The sequence below is a fragment of the Drosophila pseudoobscura genome, chromosome 3, assembly GCF_009870125.1.
Source record: "Drosophila pseudoobscura strain MV-25-SWS-2005 chromosome 3, UCI_Dpse_MV25, whole genome shotgun sequence".
NCBI classification, from domain to species: Eukaryota; Metazoa; Arthropoda; class Insecta; order Diptera; family Drosophilidae; genus Drosophila; species Drosophila pseudoobscura.
The window spans coordinates 4,075,761-4,096,583 of record NC_046680.1 but is presented as its reverse complement, the minus strand read 5'-3'; the positions used below and the strand labels follow the sequence as shown (position 1 = coordinate 4,096,583).

Sequence of the window (20,823 nt, the reverse complement as noted above, 5' to 3'; positions counted from 1 at the left end):
GTATACGTACAATCGAATTCAGTTTATTTACAATCATTAACTTAGGAATTGTATAATATTTACAGTCAGGAGGGTTGGGCTGGGTTTTATTGGTTTGGTGGAGCGTTTTGGTGGGGCTGACGACCTAGATCCAGCCGTGTCCATGGTGCGCTGAGCTCCAGCCCTTGTGGTAATCGTGATGATCCTCGTAGACATGATGGACTGGCACCTCCTCGTGATGGACGTGAACGGGCACTGGGAGGATCTCCTCGTGGTGTACGTGGTGAACAGGAACCTCCTTGTAAATCGGCACGTGCTTTACCACCGGAACATGAATCTTCTGTACATGATGGTGGTGAACCGTGTGAACCTTGTATGGAACATGGATCGTATGATGTTCGCTGCGAATTGATTGGAAACATGAAAGTGAAATCAGTCCAAGAGCTGGGAGGCTAGACTTGACTATCAGCAATTGGCACTCGTCGTTTCGCGTATTAGCTAATCAGATTGTCAACTCTACTTCAGTTGCTTGAACCCTGCCGATCGCAGTCAGCAATGGTCGATTGTCACTTGGCAGCAGGCAGCAGACAACAACCGCGACGATCGATGCTCGGAATTAGCAATTAAGTCAGCAAATTATGGGCGCATTATAATGAACTGAGTGCCAATCGCAGCCTGGGAAATTCCTCTACGGCGGAAAGTGAATCGGATCGTATCGGTGCTAATCAGCCGAAGTGCCATTAGCGTTCGATTGCTCAATAATCGAATGCATATTTCATATCTATCTCACTGCCAGCGTTTAAAAGCACATACGAATCGGAAATAACCATTTTTATCGACTGGTGCTGGTTATTTACGGATCTGGTACGAGTACTCGTATATAATTAGTTGATATACTCACTGTTTGCCGAAGAAGCCTGGGCTGGGCGCACAGTAAGCCACGGACAATAGGGCGAACATGATCTGAAAGAGGTGCATGAATAGGATAAATGAAGCTTGAACTGGAACTTTTCTGAGTTAATCGAATTCTTTGCGGATCTTCATATCTAAAGATCTTCCAGTCTGGAGTTTTATCATTGAAACATGAAAAACAGAGCCTCTGCACAGTTGTCCTTTGTATTTAGACCTCATCACATCTAACCACTTGTTTCAATCACTTGATGAACTTGATCCTTTCTCACATCACATCCTCTGGTTGCTGAACACTTACGAATGCTTTCAGGGCGGACATATTTGGTCAAATGAAATCACGAGCTCTTCTACACTGGAAATACTAGTAACGTAACGTATAATGCGAAAACCGAAGCACTGTGAATGCCTGCCGCTGACTGATAACCACAGGCTGGCGACCCATCTGTTTTATACTCGTACCCCCCAATGCAGGCGCCACAGCCGCAGCCACAGCGAGCCGAGTCGAACCACGGGCGGCGGCGACTGCGCTGCGCAAGACAAACGTGACGGGGACGCATGCGCAAGACAGCAGCAACGGCAAAAGTGGACGACTGTTAACAGATAGGTGTGTATGTATGTACGTACGAGGTACATACATATGTATGTACGTTCATACAAATCTTTTTGACTCTTCTGGCCGCTTCTGTTTACGAGGGTTAGGACCGCGCTGGGCTGACGTCGCGTCGTCTGTCCATGCTTCACTTGCTGGCAAACGACAATGAAGACGCATTCGGATGACGCAGACAATCGAACTTTGACTGTCGCCGGCAGAGACAATGATGTTGTACTACAGTAGCAGCTCGGTGATGTTTTGTGAAATATGATACAAATTACATTAATTTCATAATCGCGACTATGTGGCCAGGCCTTCTGCCCGCGCGCCGAAGTAGCAAAAGTAGCAAGGAGGGGATTGCATGGGATGGGAAGGGATGGGAAATCATTCCAAGTGAACGACCAAGTAGCACAGCCATATGCAGACATCACTATTGAACGGTACGGGTCACTTAGCGGCCTTCTGAAGAGATCAGCACTGAACATCGAAAAGTGAACGTTGGAGAGACGGCATCGAATTGTCACATCGAGGTTGTCACACTAATCCCAGTCCCTTCCATATCAGGTTGAAGACATCTTGAGAGTACGACCTTGAACGTTACAATAGCATATACCATACATGTACATATGTATGTAATATGGGTCAGCATGGAAATTACAGGAGAGAGAAAGAGCACACAAGTAAATATGTACATATGTATGCATGTACATATTTAAAATATATAGTCGCATCGTGTGTACATATTGACGTTATCAAATCACGAAACACGTACGAGACGCGCTTCACATAAGATAAATGAAATTAGCAATAAAACGCATTTCGGGCAATTACTTAACGGTAATGCCTCACATGATTTTAACAGGTGTTCGATGCGTAGATTCCCATTCTGTCCCTGATATAACATTAAAGTAGCTAATGCATGCTGAATGCTGCACGCTGCACGCTGCACGCTGCACGCTGCACGCTGCACGCTGCACGCTGCATGTTGCAACCAACTGTTGCAACTCTGTTGACAAAACTGTTAACAATCCCCGCTGCTCCGCATGAGTGCGAATCGGTAAAGTTGGGAGCATGAGTGGAGTCTGCTCGGTGGTATGTACATGTAGGCCAGTGTGCCTTTCTGCGTCTGAGGGCGCACCGCGCCTCCATTCCCATTCCCATCCTGCCCCAGCCGGCGCTCGGACGTTGCTGCATTTGTGGCCAATTGCTAGTTTCAGACATGGCCAATTGCATAATGGATATTTGTTGTGATAAATACGCGGTGGCCCCTACCGCCCCTGGCCCGTGCGTGTCTATAGCATTCGTTGTGCTATGGTAGCTGTACTGCTCTGGATGATTACTTTCCTTTCGCTTTCTGTGGACGCCTCCCGAGTGGCGAATGCAAATACTTCCTGCTGGGTGAGTTTTGGATAACTGCGAAAGTGGAACACCCGATGCTACGGACAGGAGCCCGAACTACTGGGAACTGGAACTGGGGGACTCGGTCATTGTGGGGCTGTGGCCTGCTGGTCAAACAGCTGTTGCAGCAAATGTTGCTGTCTATTTTCTGCGATTATGATCCTACAACACAAGAGCTGGCCAAAACTAGTTTCTGGGGAAAGAGCTTGGAATATAGTTAAAGATTACATATGTATACGCGTATGTTATGCACTGCCAAACGCTGATGCTGATCAAGAATATACATAAGTATGTATAGATTCATACTGGCGTCAAAGACGAATTACTGGCTAATGCTGTTTTATTGGACATGTTGGTGTTGGTGGGTTGTCAATTAGCTTATCTGTGATTATATACATACATATGTATATTTAAATGGTTAACGTTTTCCACGAATCGGTCACAGTAAACGAAAACCTGATTATTATCTCATACTCATACGTTTGTTTGTACTTATAGTCGAGGCTTACATGATAGGAGAAAGATTGATTTGCAGAAGCAAACGAATTTGCAGCATGAATGAGTGGGCGACTAGGCATTTTATTTAGTGAATGTCGATCAGCTGGGGCTTCCTGTTGGCCCACATTTGTCAATCAGCTCTTGACAAAATTTATGCGCCCTGGCAGAAACCGTTTACCCAATCGATAAGTATTACATGACGTGGAGGAGCCCCCAGTCAGCCAGCTAGTTGATCGTTCCTGCGGATCCGCCGTCCACCCACGATCAACCCACTCGCAGTGGTATCTGCCGCCAATATCTGTTTTTAGACACGCGCTGCGTATTGAATTTTCACGCAAAAACGCTAGAAACGGCGCCACCAAGTGGCTGCCATTTGCCCACTTGGCAGGCGCAATGCGTCCCTCAAAAGCGCCGATCGCCCTCTGAATTTTGATTGACTTTTGAAGCGATTTTGGATTTCGGATAGGGTCGATGTCGATGGTGCCGGAGCTGGAGCCGGAGCCGAGGGACAAATACCAAGCAAACCTCGGTGCTGCCTGTTGCATTCAAGTGATATGTAGAGCAACGCCTCCCACAAAATATTCACACAAATAAATTATTTTGCAACATTTGTCTCGTCTGCCAATACTGATACCTGCTTCTATTTGGCAATCTTCAAGAAGTGACCCTTTTTGAGGGCGTGGCCACGGAGAACATTAGCGGCTGCTGTTGCTGTTGCTCCTTGCCTTTATAATTCCCAGGAATTCCTGATATGCAAATGAACGAACCAGAACGAGCATGAGCTCATTTCTCAAGCTTCCAGCGAATCGAGGAGACTCGACTCCTCTGCCACCATCGTTCATCTTCCGCCAGCGCCAGCGTCGATGTCGATGCCAACAGCGACGCATGCGCACAGACGCAGACGCCGGCAGTGGCAGTGGCGATGGTGATGTCGACGCGCTGATGAAGAACAACCCCGGCCTGAATTAGACGACGCCAGCGAGCATGACAAGGTCGGCACTTAAAGGTGTCGCCAATTACACACCTCCTACAGCAACACCACCCCTCCACCGCCCCCAGTCTCCGGCACCCTTTCGTGCCCTTTGACTTTTTTTCATCTTTTTTTCGGTGAAAACACACACGAGTTAACGGTTGAGCAGCATCTGCTCGGCATCGGCATCGGCTGCCGAAGACGAAGCCCACACCAAATACATGTGTGGCCAGTGTGTCCGTTAAATTTAAATTTCTCATCGCTTAGGGGGGCTAACAAAGCGGAAAAGAAAGATTCTCGGCTTCGGGTGCGATTCTAATTTGAGTGGAGTGCTCTACTGACTCCCGCCTTGCAACCAAGAACTCTGCCTCTAATTGCGCGCACACTCGAGCCATAATCACGCAAAGCAGCGTCTGCTTCCGTTAGCACTCTTCAATTGATAGGTACATACAATATGAGCTCATATAGCGACACAAAAGCTCGAAAGAACTACTTACTGGGTTTCATCGATACTTACTATTCGAAAAGCGAAGCTGTTCGGTAAATCGGTAGAAAACCCTATTATGTGCAATAATATGATAGAAACATGATACATATCTACAAACTGAAGCTATAAGTAAGTTGGTTTTCTGGGTCTGTGTGTGGGCATCAGAGAGCTTTCTTCCCCTATTCTCTTCTCTTCTCTTCCAGAGTGGACATGACTAATACGAAATACAACAAGAGCATTCGAGCTTCGCTTATCTTTTAGTTTCAATCCTCTTCTTACCATTTCGTTTTGAAACGTTTTTCGAGAGTCATTGCCAGCTATTAGGCGGAAAGAAGACGCGGAAGACGGACTCCCAAGCAGCCAGAGGGCTGGGCTGAGCTGGGCTGAGCTGGGCTGTCTGCCCCCTCTTTCCCGACTCATCCCCACATCGAATCATCGCCCCAAGTGGGCGCAGCGAGGGCAATGCTAATGATGATAATGATGATGACGATCTGCGGAGCCAAACTCCAGTGCCTCTCGTCTGCCCATGCCCCTCCGATGTCCCACCTGTGTTCGAATCTAAACGCTCCATACAACAAAAGCTTTGTGAGCGCTGCTGCTCTGCCGGTGTCTCTGTCACAGCGCAGCCGGCGGCGACGCTGCCGCTTTGCTTTCTGCTCTTTCGATGAATTTCAAACACAACTAAATCAGAATTTTTATTCGGCTTCAATTGTTTAGCGAGTGCGGATCGGCGGCGAGTTCGAGTCGCAGCGAAAGCAAACCAAACGAATCGAGACGAGACGAAAATCAGAATTGAAAGCGGGTTGCAAAAATATATTCGTAATCCAATGCAAAGCAAAGCAAACCCAGAAAAAACTGAGCTCAAGTCCGAAGCTAGTGAGTGTAGACCGGGCGGGAGAGAGATTTCTTGTCATTAGCCAAAAATACGCAGTGTCAAAGCGCAACGTACCTATCCATTCGCCCTAATCGCAGTCGTGAAGCGGAAAGGCGTTGAAGAAGCTGACCCGAATCCAGGGACCCCAGAAGAAGTGGTTGAAACATTCTACATACTCGTATATATATATATATATATATATATATACTACAATAGTACACTTCGTAAGATTTGTTTTTAAATTGTGAGACCTACATATTCGTTGCAACCAACAGCCACAAACCTTAGGACGGCTTCAGTTGGCCTCTAATTAATCATCAAGATTCTTCATCAAGCCATCAAAGTCGGCAAATAAAAATAAAAAATTATTGTTTTTTGGGATTTTTGGCCAACTTGGGTCGGATCGGCTTGGATCGGCTTGGATGATGACAAACGCTGGATTTACGCATTGATGAGCACTTTGTCATTCGAGTTTTTAATTATTGGGCAATTCTTGTTTCTAACCATTGGTCGAAAGGTCACAGGCACGGCACCCTCTGCCTCTGGAATGGGATGAACTCATCGTCAAGGAAGTTCCTAGCCGATCCGAGCCGAAGCGCTTCGTTGGAGAGGTTATTGACTCTGGCTATCTCTTTCCCACTCGCATTTACAAGCCGCCCAATACTCATCCGCGTAATTATGTAGATTTGGTCTCTTCCGCAACCGTAGATTCTTCAGGCTTTTCTGCTGAGCCGAGCCCATAAATAAGCGGCAGAGAGGGTCCCACTATAGATGTTGGGGATCTTTTATAATGATCTGCATATTTTGGCAACATAATTAACGGTGAAAGAATGTGAAAAGTAGCGAAACGTAACGCGAAAGCCAGAAACACTCCAACACGAAAAGAAATAAAAATAAAAATAAAAACCACTCTAACACGCGACTGTGACTCTGAAGAAAGGCCAGAGAGAAAGAGGAGAAATAGTCGTAACGAATAAGGTTTCTACGCGCCTCGCGTGGCTGCCTGTCTTTCAGTTCGCCATCTCCGGTCCGTCCTAACAGTGCGATGCAAACACGATTCTCTACACAGAATTTATAAAGAAAAACCTCTAATAATGTAAAAGGAAGGCAAGATTGATTACGAATCAAGGACCAAGTGAATCTGTACCAAACCAATACAGATAGGATATCGGTTCCACCAGTGAAAACAATTTCGAGGCCCAATGATTCGGTTTATGGAGGAACAGCACAGGCGGCGATCACTACCGATGCTCTGGACGCTCTTCATACTCTTCGGCATCTGGCAGACCGCAGAGGCACTAACTGTCGATAATCAGTTGGTTTCCGCACGAAATGGTAAGTGCGATGACGCGTCGGGAGGGTTGGATAAACGAACCCTACATATCCCTACATAGAAGTACACACATTCATGTTGTAGATATAGGAGTAAAAGCTCCATTTCAGGCATTTTAAAGCAGAACATCGTTCAACGACAGGACAAGCGAAATGATCTTAACCCCAATATCACTTAAGAGAAATTCACACCAGAGAAATAATTATGTACCCGGTTAGATATTCGTTAAATATGTGTAAATGTAACAACAAGGGGGAAGAGTTTCCAACCCCTTCAAGTTTATATATTTGGAGTATTCTCAATACCCATCGATGGCATCAATGAACTTGTCTACCATACTCCCCAATCTGGTTGCGATCGGTTATATTCATAATGAAATAAAAAAGAATACAAGTTTCACCGCATGCGTGACCATCTCCCTTTCTCTCCTCCTCTCTGCCACTAACTCTCTCCCAGTAAGATTCGTACTGGAAAAAACTTGATTAAGCGGACAACGGGGACTGCCGCACACTCCTTGATTGCAGGGAAAAGGAAAAACGAGATTTCCTAGGAATTGGTTGAAATCCGTCCCTCTAAAAACCATAGATTGACAACCAAGCCGTGGAGCATGTCAAAGCCACAGACATCACAATGAGAGTTTTGTTTGTGTGTTTGACCTTTTTGAATTATTCATGACACTCGCATACCGACAGCCACCAAATAGGAGAAGAAAGGAACTTATACGAGTCGCAGATGGGTTAATGGCAGTCAGCTGCGTCGCCGCGGCACGCAATGCTAATACAATTCCAATTTGAATAAAGAACAAAGCTAGCAGAATGGCAGACAATCGGAAAGCGACAATTGCAGAGTCGATAAAACTAACCTACCATAAAGTGGATGAAGTGGAGCATCGCACCAGCTCCACTGAGTGGTGGCCTTGAAAGTGCAAGTGGAACTTGCTCATCATTTACCCATTTATCTGGTGACGCAATCCGAGGTCCACTGCTAGCTCGGCTTAGAGGAGGGGGATTCCTCTTCCTACTCCCATTCCCATTTCCATTGCCCAACTGCAGTTCGCAAGTAGCAACCTTTAAGCGCAATAATTGTTGTATGATTGTGTTTTTATTTGAATTGGAATCGTCGGCAGACTGCTTCGAGCGGATCGCACTGGAGGCGATGCTGCCATTTGAGAAGACCTTCCGCACCGAAGACACCAACTCGCTGAAGATGTGCAAGGAAAAGTGTCTGCAGGCGGGCGAGAAGTGCCAGGCCATCTCATTCGGGTGAGTTCAAGCTGTCACACGGCGATTACCCAATCCCGATCCCAGCCTCTTGGTGTCCCTCTTGGTTGCGGCCCTCTGAATTCGTTTCTGTTTGCAGTGTGCATCGACGCGGAAACGGCACATGTCAGTTGTCGTCGGAGCAGTACGGCTCGGGCGGCGGTGGGCGGCCGGGAGGCGTGATTTTCGATCCCGACTTTGATTTGTATACTCGCAAGACGAACTGCTTCGACCTGAGCGACAATTCGATTGCACCCGGACCGGGTCCCAGTCCCATCAGCCCCGGACCGACCCCGGCGAACTTGCCCAATCGTCCGCTGGAGGTGGGTAACACTCCAGTGCTGATCGTGAACCCGACTCCGCACACGGACGAGCCCGCGCCGCCGCAGCTTCCCGCGATCTCTGCGCCATCTCTTCCGCCGCCCCCTGGTCTCGGCGATCGGTTGTACTTCTCGCACGACTTGTATCCCCTATACAAATACCCCGCCCTCTATGAGAACAACTATCCAGCTCCCAACGAAGACGTCTACATCCCAGGCGGCTACGCGGCCAACGCCCCTGAGATAGAGGACCACTATCATGGCCCGCCATCCCTGGAGAATGAGGAGGCGAGGCCCACACCCCATGGCCCCCCACGCCCCATCTTCGGGCTGGGCTATGGAAACGGCTACAGTTATGGCAGCCCGGAACGGTACACACCACCTACCATGCGACCTCCGAGCGCGTCCTCGGATGAGCGGCCACACTATGGAGCCAGGCCGCCTCGTCCTGACTATCCGCCTCCTCCACCGCGGCCGTACGACAGCTCCACGCCTCCATCCTACGGACTGCGACCCAGTCCCAGCTACGAATCCCACCGTGAACCCAGGCCGGACTACACTAACCGACCCGATCCGCCGATGCAGTCCACACACGACGGCGACTATGGCATGCCAGGACCCTCCGCCCGCCCTCCACCCCCATACGATGAATCTCCGCCACTGCGGGACGACTACGTGCGACGCAATGGAAGCGCAATGCGCCCTGGGGACGGGTATGGGGGATACAGCTTGGACGACGATAAAACCATTGCCACCTACTTCAATCCCGATGACTACATGCAGGGGAGCAACAGTAAGTGTGAAACGATGATAATCTGGAAGTTCTCTGGACTGAAAAGGCGCCATGGTAAAATTTCAGAACGACCTATGGGCGACAGAGATAGAGACCGCGATCGCGATCACGATTATCTCGGTTATCCCACGGATAAGCTGAAAGGTAAGTGCCTAAGTCTGATTTCACTTATACCGACCCGTCCCCAATCCACATTCGCCTACTAATTATCGGATTCGCGCTGTCCCAGAAGTTAACCTACGTACCTGCACTTTCAAATATTCATGTAACAGACAATGACGCGGGTCACTTGACAATTACAAATATATGCTACTCGTAAAATGTAGAACTAACATGGCGCACAGCTAAAAATCATTTGGTTTTGGCGTCCACACAGGTGACAGACAGTCGGACAGACAGACGGACAGCCGAGCAGCCACTCGATTGACCCACATTCTTTACCTTTTATTCGCCCAACAAAAATAAACCCATTAGCCTGGCAGATTGTCTACTCTCGTCTCTCATCAGCTCTGGTAAAATCGCGTCCGGTGGATGGGTGGTTCGATATTCATCCACACTCAAACTTTAGCATTTTACGAATTCGCACTCTACAGCAAAGCAAAAGCTCAACAAAGTTTGGACTACTACATGTACATAGATTCATTTGACAGTTGCTCTCTGTATCGGAAAAGTACAAGACGAGTAAATCAGATGAGGTGAAAGATTCCTTATTAGAGAAAGAAAAACATACTTAACTTACGAGTTGAAGGATTTAAGCATTGAAGTATGCACAAACGTATTTATGGGAGGTAAGTAAGTATGGGACTCTTCCTTGAATGTTTTTCCAAAATCATATTTTGCTTTAGCAAGAGTATGGCAATACAGCAACTCATATCGGTGTAATCTGAAATCCCTAGACAAAATGATCTCATTTCTTACAGGGGGCATTCTGCTGTCAAGCGCAGAAGATTTATGATAGCTCTAAAAATTTCATCAAAGAACAATTCTACTTAAACATTTGGCTCAGCTTCCCTTCGAGCTTCCCGAGTGTGACGAAGTTGAGTGCATGAACAGGAACTCCACCGAAGCAGCGGGTGGCGGTGACATAACCATATGCCAAGTGCCAAACAAATCCAAGTTCAAATGGCAAACTTGATGACGTTAACATGGTTAATTGTTGTTTCTGAGGTGGCGTGTTCGTTTGTTTTGTTGGTTAGTTAGTTAGTTCACTAACAGATCGTGGGACAGATCGTAATTCACACTTGAAGATTGGAGCACAGAACAATTTGGTTTGCTCGGAGGCGGAAGCAATGCTCCTACACATCAGCGCCTTTTTTTTCGGCTATGCCAGGCCATGCCACGGAGTTGTGCAAGAGCAGCACACCAGAAGAGAATTGCACTATGCATGCACTTGAATGGCGATGCAGCTCCCCTGGCATTCATTGTATGCAAATCCCAACCATAAAGCCACAGCACAAAAACACAGAACCCCCCACTCGTGGTGCATACCAGTAGCCAGTAGTGACATTGATTCAGAAACGGAAATGCGCTCAAGCTCTCTTATACCTCTTGTACCTGAGCTTCTGCATGCATATCATATGTACCTGCATATTCTATGAATATGGCATCTAAAATGATTGATGGAATGGAGTGTTGTCTGTAAGCAGGTCTCGCACAAAACTAGAGAAAACCATACGTTCAGCTTTGCTCTGGGAAATAGTTTTGAAAATCCTTTAAGACACCAAAGGACCCAAGCGGCGAATATAGTTCGTATATGGCAGGGCTGATAACTGATCGAAATATTCACATCCTTGAACTCCTTTAACTCTTTCTATACTTAACCATTAACCAAGTAACAGTTAAGGTAGTTTGCTAAAATGTAATATAATAATGTAGGACGAGTAAGTACGAGTATTATGGCATCCTTGACTGGGGTGTGGGTCGGCGGGTCCAACTGGAAACGCTTGGCTGCATCTTGGATCTCGTCTCATCCATCGCATCTGCTGGCAGATCTGCCCAGGGCAAATCTCATTCATGCGATCTGTACCCTCGTATTTTCATCTGAACCATCGCTGCAGATAAGCAATCTTCTTCCAAAAAACTCTCATTAAACTAGACTCAAGGCTTCAGACGATACTCACCCACAATGGAGCACGGCATGCGGAGAGGAGGGGCGAAGAATCCCCATGAAAATGCGAAACTTTAACTGAGAGCGGAGCGACAGAGATCAAGAGAGTTTAGCGGAGCGAAAAGCTCAGCTCGGTACTCGTATAAAACCGCAAGCTTGACCACAGCCGCTGTTCATTCGCGATTAGAATCACCGTTGCCGCGTGTCGTTCTGGGCCGGGCCCCGAAATCGTTCTCGTGTATCCGCCGTGTCCTGCATGCTACCGAGAGGTCATGCTAGCAGGCGGCCTGCCACCGCGCTCCCGCTCTCGTTCATTGTTCTAATCATTTGACATTGCACAGAAATTAATTGGCCCAGAACGCCAGTTACTAATTACGTAATCAGTCATCAGTGAGCGACGCAGAAGCGAGACAAATTATAAATTCAGTTTTCAATTTTCGAGGCTTCATTGGAATCTGTCTTCTTTAAAATGAGGTCACTCAGACGGGATCAAGGGCCACCGACTCCGGGTCTGAGTCTAAGTCTGATTCTGTCCTTGTTTCTGCTGTATGTCGATGACATCGAAGCCAAATTTGTGAGTCCCACCAGGCACAGCGACCTGAGCAGCACAATTATCATTGTGGAGGATGCCAAAGGTAAGGTCGGGAGGTTAGCCACTTCGCCCACTCGGTCATTCCACTTGAGGTATAATTTTATTTTGGGGAGTTGTGGTGCGTATTAAAGTAATTTGCATAATTTCCATCGTGGGCCTGGGTTCTTTTTCGTGGAGACGTAGTGGCTGTTGTCTTTTTTTTCTCGAAGATAATCTGTGGCGAAGGCTGATGATATACATGGGTGTTGTGTCCGCCGTAGCACCGAACATGACTCGAACATAATTTACTGAAGCGGCAGCGGATGTGCCGGTGCCGCCAAAAAGAAAAACATGGCCCGAAACAGAAACATCAGAAACATCAGAAACATGAAGCAAGCAACCCACTCCCAGCCCCGATCTTGGGTTCTGTCCGCGCTTCACTGACTTTCAGCGTCAAACAGTTTTTCTTACTAGCAGTTGCGTAAAGAGCCTCAGCATCTCCACATCCACCTCCACCTCCGCCTCCATCTTCAACTCCAACTCGAACTTTATTTCCATTGCAGCCTGCTTCCGTCGAGTCTTAGCTGGGAAGCGCATAGCGCCCCACTGGGTGCGTCGCTCCATCTCCTGCGAGCGGGTAGAGGAATGCATGCGGGAGTGCGGCCATGAGAGGAGATTTATGTGCGAGGGCTTCAACTACAGGCTGGACCCCTCCGGGCATGGCCAGGGCGATTGCGAGTTGATCGAGATGCCCTTGTCGCAGATGGATCTCTACTCCAGTGCCAATCGGCGGGACTCTAATCTGCTGCGGCATCCGGACTACGATTACTATGAGAGGGATCGCAATGCGCCGTCTAGTTGTCGGCGCAACGCTTGCCAGGACTGCTCAAAGGGTCCCTTGAGTAGCAATCCCATTTACTTGAAGCCAAGCACTGGTCCAGGACCCAGCAGTAGCGGCAGCGGATATGGTGATCGCGATCGAGACCGCGACAGGGATAGGAATCATTTTCGGCCACCACCCCCAAGTAGCTCAGCTATTGACCATTATCGAGGGCCGTCGAGTCCGCCGGGTCCGCCGGGTCCGCCGAGGGCGCCGAGCAGCTCCTATGAGCACCGACCTTTCTCCTCTGATTACCAAGGCTCGCACACCGCTTCTTCGTCATCGTCGTCGTCGTCCTCCTCTTCCTATGAGTTCTCCTCACATGGGTCTGGATCCGCCGGCTCCGACTATTTTGGACACACACCACCCAGCAGCTACGGAAGCGATCACTCTTATGCAGATCGTCATGATCCCCCACGCTATAGTCCAGTTCGACCAGATCGATGGGAAACGTTACCGAGCAGTTCTGGGTACGATGGTTCTGCGTACAGGCCACCAAGACCCGAAACAGATCGAGTCGACAAGTACCGACCGCCCTATCGGCCGGGCCCTGACTTCTCTCCATATCGACCGCATGAGCCAAGCCGTCCTATCCATAATTATCTCGATCGCGATGGATCTAGTGCAGGTCCTAGCCCATACAAGAAGCCCAATAAGTTTGTTCCGTATCTCATCGGGGGCGAGGAAAACTGGGGTAACTATGGCGGCAGCTACGGGGGCAGCAACAGCAATAGTAAGCACACCTCCTACTGGGGTCTGAGTGAGTCGCAGCGACGCAAGGACCATGACTTCAACTACTTCCAGCTGGGGGCACCGCATCGGGAGTCCAACTCCGTGCTGGGTTACCCGGGCTCCAGCTACGAGGACGACTATCCAAAGCGGCGCAACGATTACAGACAACAGTGGACACGACGCCCCGGGCCGGATGGTAAGTAAAAGCGAAAGTGAAGGTGGAGGCCTCCCACCGATTGACAAGTGCATGAACATTCTTCGCCCCTCCATCAGAATGCTCGGCGAAGACCAGCGAAGGCTTCCGACTGCATAAAACGGCCATAAGGCACGCCTACAATGTGCCAACATTGACGGAGTGCGAGCGCCTGTGCTCGGACCAGCGGCCTAGCTTTAGCTGCCACACTTTCAGCTACCGGTACAACCAGGCGGGCAGGGACAATTGCATGCTCTGCGACAGGCCAGTCAACATGCTGGATTACTACGTGGACATTGAGCCGGATCGAGACTATGACATATACTCCATGGCGGACGATATGGATGTCTGCAGACAGCCGCTCCGTCGCCACGACAGCGGTGCCCCCAACACGGCGCTCTCCGATCCGCGAAATGCGCGTAAGTTTGCGGAAGGGCCTAGATGACATGACTGATGATCAGCGTATTGATGATCTTTGCAGAGTGTTTCTTCCGAGCCATCGACGCCACGCGGTTCTTCAAGTCCATTGTTCGCGACTCCCTTACCGTGAGATCCGTGGGGGAGTGCGAAATGGAATGCATTCGTTCCACCAAATTTACCTGTCGCGCTTTTGCGTACCGCTATGGCCAACAGAGGCACACGGGCATAATTGACAATTGCCAGCTAAGTGACTGGCCCGTGCGGGACATGGACAAGGAGCGGCACCTCATCCTGGATGCGGCCTTCGACATCTTCGAGCGCGCCAGCTATGGACACGGATGTGAGATTCAGCCCATCGTGGACGAGAAGCACAAGAAACGTGAGTAGTAGAATCGATCCCAAGCAAAGATCCACCCTGTAAAGAAACCTCTCCCATCGCAGTGTGCTATCTGGGCTATGGCTCCCCCGCCAGGCTCCTCCCACCAGCCATCAAGAAGTTGATATCAGTGCCTTCGGAGATGGCCTGCAAGAAGGAGTGCATACGATTTAGGGAGACTACTCCATTCAAATGCTATGCCTTTAGTTACGGGTAATTAGAGAGTAGGCCGAATGAAGATCCATATACAGTAAAACCTCTTTCAACCCTCCCAGCTCGCATGCTAGCTCCCATAACTGCGAACTCTCTGACCTCGACCAAACGGAGCTCAAGCTCGATGTTCACTATACACACACCAAGGAGCGGGACTTCTGGCTCTTTGCCTGGAATCCCTTTGACTGGACCTGTCGTGACAAGGTGAACACAATTGGCGGATCGCGAGTGAACAACGATCGACGAATGGACATCTTCCGGGAACCTGGTAAACTAAAGCTATTAACCTGTTGCAACTCCCCCACTGTGTAAATAACCCGAGCGGGCTCCAGATCCACCTGCTGTTCCAAGGGAAATAGTCTGTATAGCCCAAGTTAGACCTAGTAATGTATTTATACCTAATATTAATCTGTAAAATAGCTTGTAGCGGAGAATGCTTTGTGTATAACGATTACTAGCATGTACAGTTGGAACCTGATATAACACAAACCAACCAATCTATCATTGCATCAACCTACCAATCAACAGAAAAGACGAATCCAAATACCACCCAACTCTTCCCCGAATACTAACCAACAGCTTGCATACCAATTCCCACTCCCTATGTCCATTTCCATATCCATGGCTTTTCTAAATGCACTTCTCATTCGCAAAAGGCGATGTGGCCTGGCGTCATTACACGGTCTCCGGCAAACCCTGTCGACGCAGCAGTCCCTGCGAGAAAAATCTGATCACGGGATTTTACTCCTGCGAGACGGACGGCTCTGAGGTTGGCTCCTGGGACTACTGTTGCAAGGCGGATCATCCGTGTGGCTACAGCAAGGGCTTCGATTACCCCTGGTAAGTAAGGGCGTCCATCTCGCTCTTCCTGCCTCCCACTGTCGGCCTTCTCGCTTTATTCTATACCTTCCAGGTGTTTTGTGGGCGACGAGTCTGATCAGTGGCGCAAGTGCAGCGATCGATACTATCCCGGCCAGAACGGAACACAGCCGACGCACTCCCACCTTGGTCTGGCCAGTCCCAAGGAGCAGCAAAAGCAGAAGCACCAGTCACACTCACACCAACACTCTCACTCGCAGCCTGCGACAGCGGCAAGCAGCGAATACAGCCAGCATCCACCTCGTCCTGGGGGATTGCAAAGTCTTAGCGATTTCGCCGCCGCCCGCCTCTGGCCCGTCACCTATCTGTACAGCGAGGGCCCGCCAAATGCCACGGAGTTTAGTAACTTTGTCGACTGCAATAAGGAGTCATGCTAAGATGTAGTAGTTCTCAAAGCAGGTCGATGTACGATGTACCAGACTCAGACTTAAGTGATATGTACGTGTACGTGTATACCCAACCAAAGGTACTCGAGCCGCGCGTTGGAGAACGAGACAAAGGAAACTTCTCACAGAAAGTCGTTGTGATCATCAATGAGATTGGATACCATTGTCGTCATATTCAAGCAAATCCAATTAACTTATTAATTTAATATACCTTGAATCTAACTTAAATGACAGCTTGCGTGCAGGCGATCTTCTTTGTACTTATGCACACTATGAACATAAGTTTAGTATGAACATGTATTAATAAAAATTAGCTTTTATGGAAACACTCAGCCTCAATCCCTTCCCACACTTTGGAATATTAGGTGATATTCAGGTATGGTATCTTTCCGCACACTCGGTCGACTTCAGGTTGACGTGAAAGTATAGAAAACAAAAAATTAATATAATAATTTAAAATATTAAGAAACTCCGTCAGGTCCCCGTAGCGTACCTTTCCGACCTCGACTCCGATAGATATTTGGAAATTGAATTGAATTGAATTAATATGTGTAATAATGATCCCAACGATTCGTATCGAATTGAAGTCACAGCGGCGGCGCTTGCGCAAAAGCTAGACGATGGCGTTTGTAACGAACTAGGCAGGTGTTGGGGAGTGGGAGAAGATGGCACGCAGTTATTCCTGGCTGGGATACTCGTCGGGTAATTGGGGTGGTGATCTTGCCCTCCTCTCACTTAAGGCCTATCCTCATTAATACGAAGCTATAATTTGTGCGTGCTACGACGATAGTTAAAGAGGACCTAAAATTTGCATAAACACATAATTGGCCCTTTCTCCGACCTGTCCCCGAACGCTTTTTATACCCGATACTCAAAATGAGTATTGGGGTATATTAGATTTGTGGTAAAAGTGGATGTGTGTAACGTCCAGAAGGAATCGTTTCCGACCCCATAAAGTATATATATTCTTGATCAGCATCAATAACCGAGTCGATTGAGCCATGTCTGTCTGTCCGTCTGTCCGTCCGTCCGTCCGTCTGTCCGTCTGTCCGTCCCCTTCAGCGCCTAATGCTCAAAGACTATAAGAGCTAGAGCAACGATGTTTTGGATCCAGACTTCTGTGATATGTCACTGCTACAAAAATATTTCAAAACTACAAAACTAGCTAACCGAAGGCAAACAAAAAACTATATTCTAGAAAATTATATTATATTTATTGAATCCTATCTAAAGAAACAAATTTCTAAACTAAAACTAACCCCAAACCAAAAAAAAAAGGACGCATATGCCAAAATGCCTTAATAATAATGATAAGTAAAACGAACAATTATTTCAAATATAAAGACTAACAACGGCCAGACCGAAAAGGGGGGAAGAAACAGAAACAGTGAGGGGGAAGTATATAAATTATTTGACTCTCTCCTCTTTACTGTCTTCAGTGGGTCTTGAGTCAAACTGTTTCGGTTGAGTCTTACTGTGTTTTTCTTTTACACTAACCCGCAGAGACGAAAGCGCTTTCCGGAGGAGACTAGGACCTGGAACGAGAACTTATAACATATAAGCACACAAAAAAACTCACTCTCAAATTCCACTCTTTCCTCTCTCCACTTTTATTCTTCGAGCCTCATTTCGCTCGGGTATAAAAAAAAAACTTTCTCGGCCCTTTTCTTTTCTCGTTTACGCCCGGCCTTTGCCGACTGCCGATGTCTTTTTCCCAAAAAAAAAACGAGGGGGAACGTTGTGAGTTGCTGCGGACACCGCAACTCTACAGTTATACCCGATACTAAGTCAGTATGGCTCTCCTCCGGCAGACGCCGCTAATATTAAACGACACGACAAAGAGTGCGTGCGAGAGAGACAAAAAATCAGCCTGAGCGTGACGTCGGGCGCTGCGTAGCCACTGCAAATTGATTTGTTCCTTTTGGCTATAAAAATTATCTGATCTGATCTGATCCAGATTCCGCAACCGGATAGATATGGTCATTCTCTATGATTCTGCGTTTTTAGTTTTCTCGAATCTGCAATATTGTGGATGCAACAGATTTTCGTCCTTTGTTGGGGCGGAAGGGAGTGGGGCAAAATTCTGAGATATACGTTTTATAGTGAGATTTAACAGAAGTGCGGATACTAAATTTGGTTACTCTAGCGTTAATAGTCTCTGAGATTTGTGGATGCCTCAGAGAAAGAATGAAATTGTTTTCCTGATTCTGGCTGTAATAATTATACGATCTGGTTGAGATTTTCCACTCTAGAAGATATAGTCATCCTCAACGATAAGTGTCACGGCCTGCACATAACCTTACTTTTAAATTGCCTCGAACTGTTGCCTGTGTGCATGGAACTCACTTTAGAATACTAAAGCCTGTACAAAACCATTTCGTTTTCTTCAACATATAATTTCTATTGTTTTATATTTTGAATCTATTGAAGTTTTAGGAATGTTATAGGAATGGGTTCTGGGTTTTTCTGCTTCATTCCAAGTCTTCAGTTCCCTGGTCATCCTGTTCTATTCTGGAATAGCAAAGAGGGTCCTTGAGTTTTTCTGCTTCATTCCTAGGAATGTCGATTCCTGGTACAACTTACCTGTTTCCCCATCTTTAGCGCAGTAGGAATTGATTACGTCTCGGGAACACCACAGAGAGGTGAAAGCGGGTCCAGCGGCTCCTCGGGTGGGGCAGCCATATTCAAGGCGAAGGAGGCATTCGAATCAGAGTCATCGAAGCTGTTGCTTGGGATTTCTGGTGCTGCTGCTGCCGAGATTTGACAAATCTTCAGCATTTAGATTTAATATATTATTTATTTTTGAAATGATTTTATTTATTAAATTTAAGGCTAATATAAAATATTAACTTAAAAACTATTCGAGCACTAGCTAAGGAATGTGCCGAAAAGAAACTGCACACTTACAATCGTCAATTTCTCGCAGTGCGAGCTTTCGATCATGCCGTTCGATTAGAAAGCTTGAGAAATTCTGCCTTGTTTGCATGTTCATTTTTCACTATTCACTTATCAGTTTCAAGGATGCCTCGATTTAAAGAGCAAGTTCGCAAAAAAATTTTGGACAATTATTGCACAGAAAAAGGTGTGTCTTACAGACAATTAGCTAAACGCTACAAAGTTAGTGTTAATAGTGTTTAAAATATTATAATTAAGTTTGGAGAGACATGTTCTTTAAAAGATTTACCAAAAACTGGGAGAAAAAAGGGTCCAAGGGATCAAAATATTGATTAAAAGCATTAGCCTTAATCCACAAACATAACACGATGTCCGTTCGAGAATTGGCAAAAAAAGCGCGAACAAGTATGAGCATGGTTAAAAAAAAAAAGCAACGCCATAATTTAAAGACATACAAAAAACAAAAAGTTCCGAAAAAAAGTCTGCGACAAGTAGAAGTCGGCAAAACGAGAGTGCGAAAGCTTTATGATCGCTTGCTCAATGATGCAGTTCAATGCGTTATTATGGACGACGAAACGTATGTCAAATTGGACTCGAAAACTTTACCCGGCCCTCAGTTTTATACAAAAGTTAAAGGTGGAACTGTTGACGAGTCGGTGTCAACAATTCAAGTCGATAAATTTGGGGAGAAAGTGCTAATATGGCAGACCATTTGCACCTGTGGCCTAAGAAGCAGTGCTTTTTTCACAAAGGAGACAATCAACGCCGATGTGTACATGAAGGAGCGTTTGAAAAAGCGTCTTATACCTTTTTATGAAAAACACAATGTGCCAAGAATATTTTGGCCAGATCTGGCGTCCGCGCACTATGCCCGCTCAACGTTAGCGCTACTTGACTCAAAAGGCATCAATTTCGTGTCAAAAGAGGAGAACCCACCAAATTGCCCAGAGCTCCGGCCAATAGAGCGATATTGGGCATTAGTTAAAAGAAATTTAAAGAAGGATGGTAGTCTCTCCGAAAACATGGAAGATATGAAAAAAAACTGGATGCGTGCGACCCGTAGGATTACCAAAGAGTGTGTGCAGAACTTAATGAGCGGTGTTAAGCAAAAAAATTCAATCAAAAATAAAAGGCTAGACATTTTTTTAAATTTATTAACAAAATTGAAAGTTAATCTTTTTCTCTAAAATTAAAAAAAATAAAAATTGAAATCGGAACGAAAACATCGAAGTTATAAGAAAAAAAAAGTGTGCAGTTTCTTTTCGGCACATTCCTTACTAGGGCCTTCAGCTCTGCTGTTTAATTGCTCCTGTTAGATATATTCGTTTAATTTACATTTTTCTAAAAATTGGTTAATTAAATTAATGTTTTCAGGTTTAGTATGCTCAAGAAATGCTGAGGGCTTTTTATCTTCAAAGAATTCTTGTCTTATCCTTGACCATTATGTACAAAATATCTAAAAGGTGATCCACTGAGAGAGTGTCCCCACAAGGCGAACGTTATGCGGTTTTGCCGGTTAACAGGTGTTCATGAGACAATTTTGTATGGCCGATACGTAGGCGGATGAACATGGTCCGTTTGGATTTTGTACATTTTGCTGGATAGATCGTGGGTGAACCACTCGGGTTAAACATCTTGTATCGGTGGGGGAATTGGTTCCAATCTTCAGAGTGTCTTTGGGATGAGATCTGGGTGATGAGCCTTTTTATATCAATTTCCTCAGTGGAAGTATGCAGGAAAGGGCTTTTGTGACGTG

General features: G+C 46.8%; 2 protein-coding genes across 4 annotated transcripts; one reads left to right on the top strand and one right to left on the bottom strand.

The window, feature by feature from the left end:
- Positions 1–71: 71 nt before the first annotated feature.
- On the bottom strand, positions 72–1,349 carry LOC4803369 (histidine-rich glycoprotein). Its single transcript, XM_001360063.4, has 3 exons — positions 1,190–1,349; positions 881–942; positions 72–380 (listed from the first exon to the last, which is right to left on the bottom strand). Exons 1-3 carry the CDS (start codon positions 1,208–1,210, stop codon positions 125–127), a joined length of 339 nt encoding a protein of 112 aa, XP_001360100.2. The 5' UTR covers positions 1,211–1,349; the 3' UTR covers positions 72–124.
- Positions 1,350–5,534: 4,185 nt separating this feature from the next.
- Positions 5,535–16,498, top strand: LOC4803371 (uncharacterized). Of its 3 annotated transcripts, none has more exons than XM_015183523.2 (12): positions 5,535–5,712; positions 6,419–7,045; positions 8,170–8,305; positions 8,403–9,415; positions 9,482–9,559; positions 12,657–13,901; positions 13,979–14,317; positions 14,380–14,697; positions 14,760–14,907; positions 14,970–15,175; positions 15,564–15,747; positions 15,821–16,498. In XM_015183523.2, exons 2-12 carry the CDS (start codon positions 6,913–6,915, stop codon positions 16,161–16,163), a joined length of 4,143 nt encoding a protein of 1,380 aa, XP_015039009.2. In that variant the 5' UTR covers positions 5,535–5,712; positions 6,419–6,912; the 3' UTR covers positions 16,164–16,498. The 3 variants fall into 3 exon arrangements, with proteins under 3 accessions (XP_015039009.2, XP_033234136.1, XP_001360098.3); XM_033378245.1 differs by having other exon boundaries at positions 6,395–7,045; XM_001360061.4 differs by lacking the exons at positions 5,535–5,712; positions 6,419–7,045; positions 8,170–8,305; positions 8,403–9,415; positions 9,482–9,559 and adding an exon at positions 11,654–12,157.
- Positions 16,499–20,823: the final 4,325 nt, after the last annotated feature.

Bases quoted from the DNA above. Each gene is read 5' to 3' on its own strand.
- LOC4803369 (XM_001360063.4), bottom strand. From the start codon at position 1,210: ATGTCCGCCCTGAAAGCATTC. The intron at 943-1,189 runs GTAAGTGTTCAG...CACCTCTTTCAG, and splicing joins TGTCCGCCCTGAAAGCATTC to ATCATGTTCGCCCTATTGTC. The intron at 381-880 runs GTGAGTATATCA...ATCAATTCGCAG, and splicing joins CCAGGCTTCTTCGGCAAACA to CGAACATCATACGATCCATG.
- LOC4803371 (XM_015183523.2), top strand. From the start codon at position 6,913: ATGATTCGGTTTATGGAGGAACAGCACAGGCGGCGATCACTACCGATG. The intron at 7,046-8,169 runs GTAAGTGCGATG...AATCGTCGGCAG, and splicing joins GTTGGTTTCCGCACGAAATG to ACTGCTTCGAGCGGATCGCA. The intron at 15,748-15,820 runs GTAAGTAAGGGC...TATACCTTCCAG, and splicing joins AAGGGCTTCGATTACCCCTG to GTGTTTTGTGGGCGACGAGT.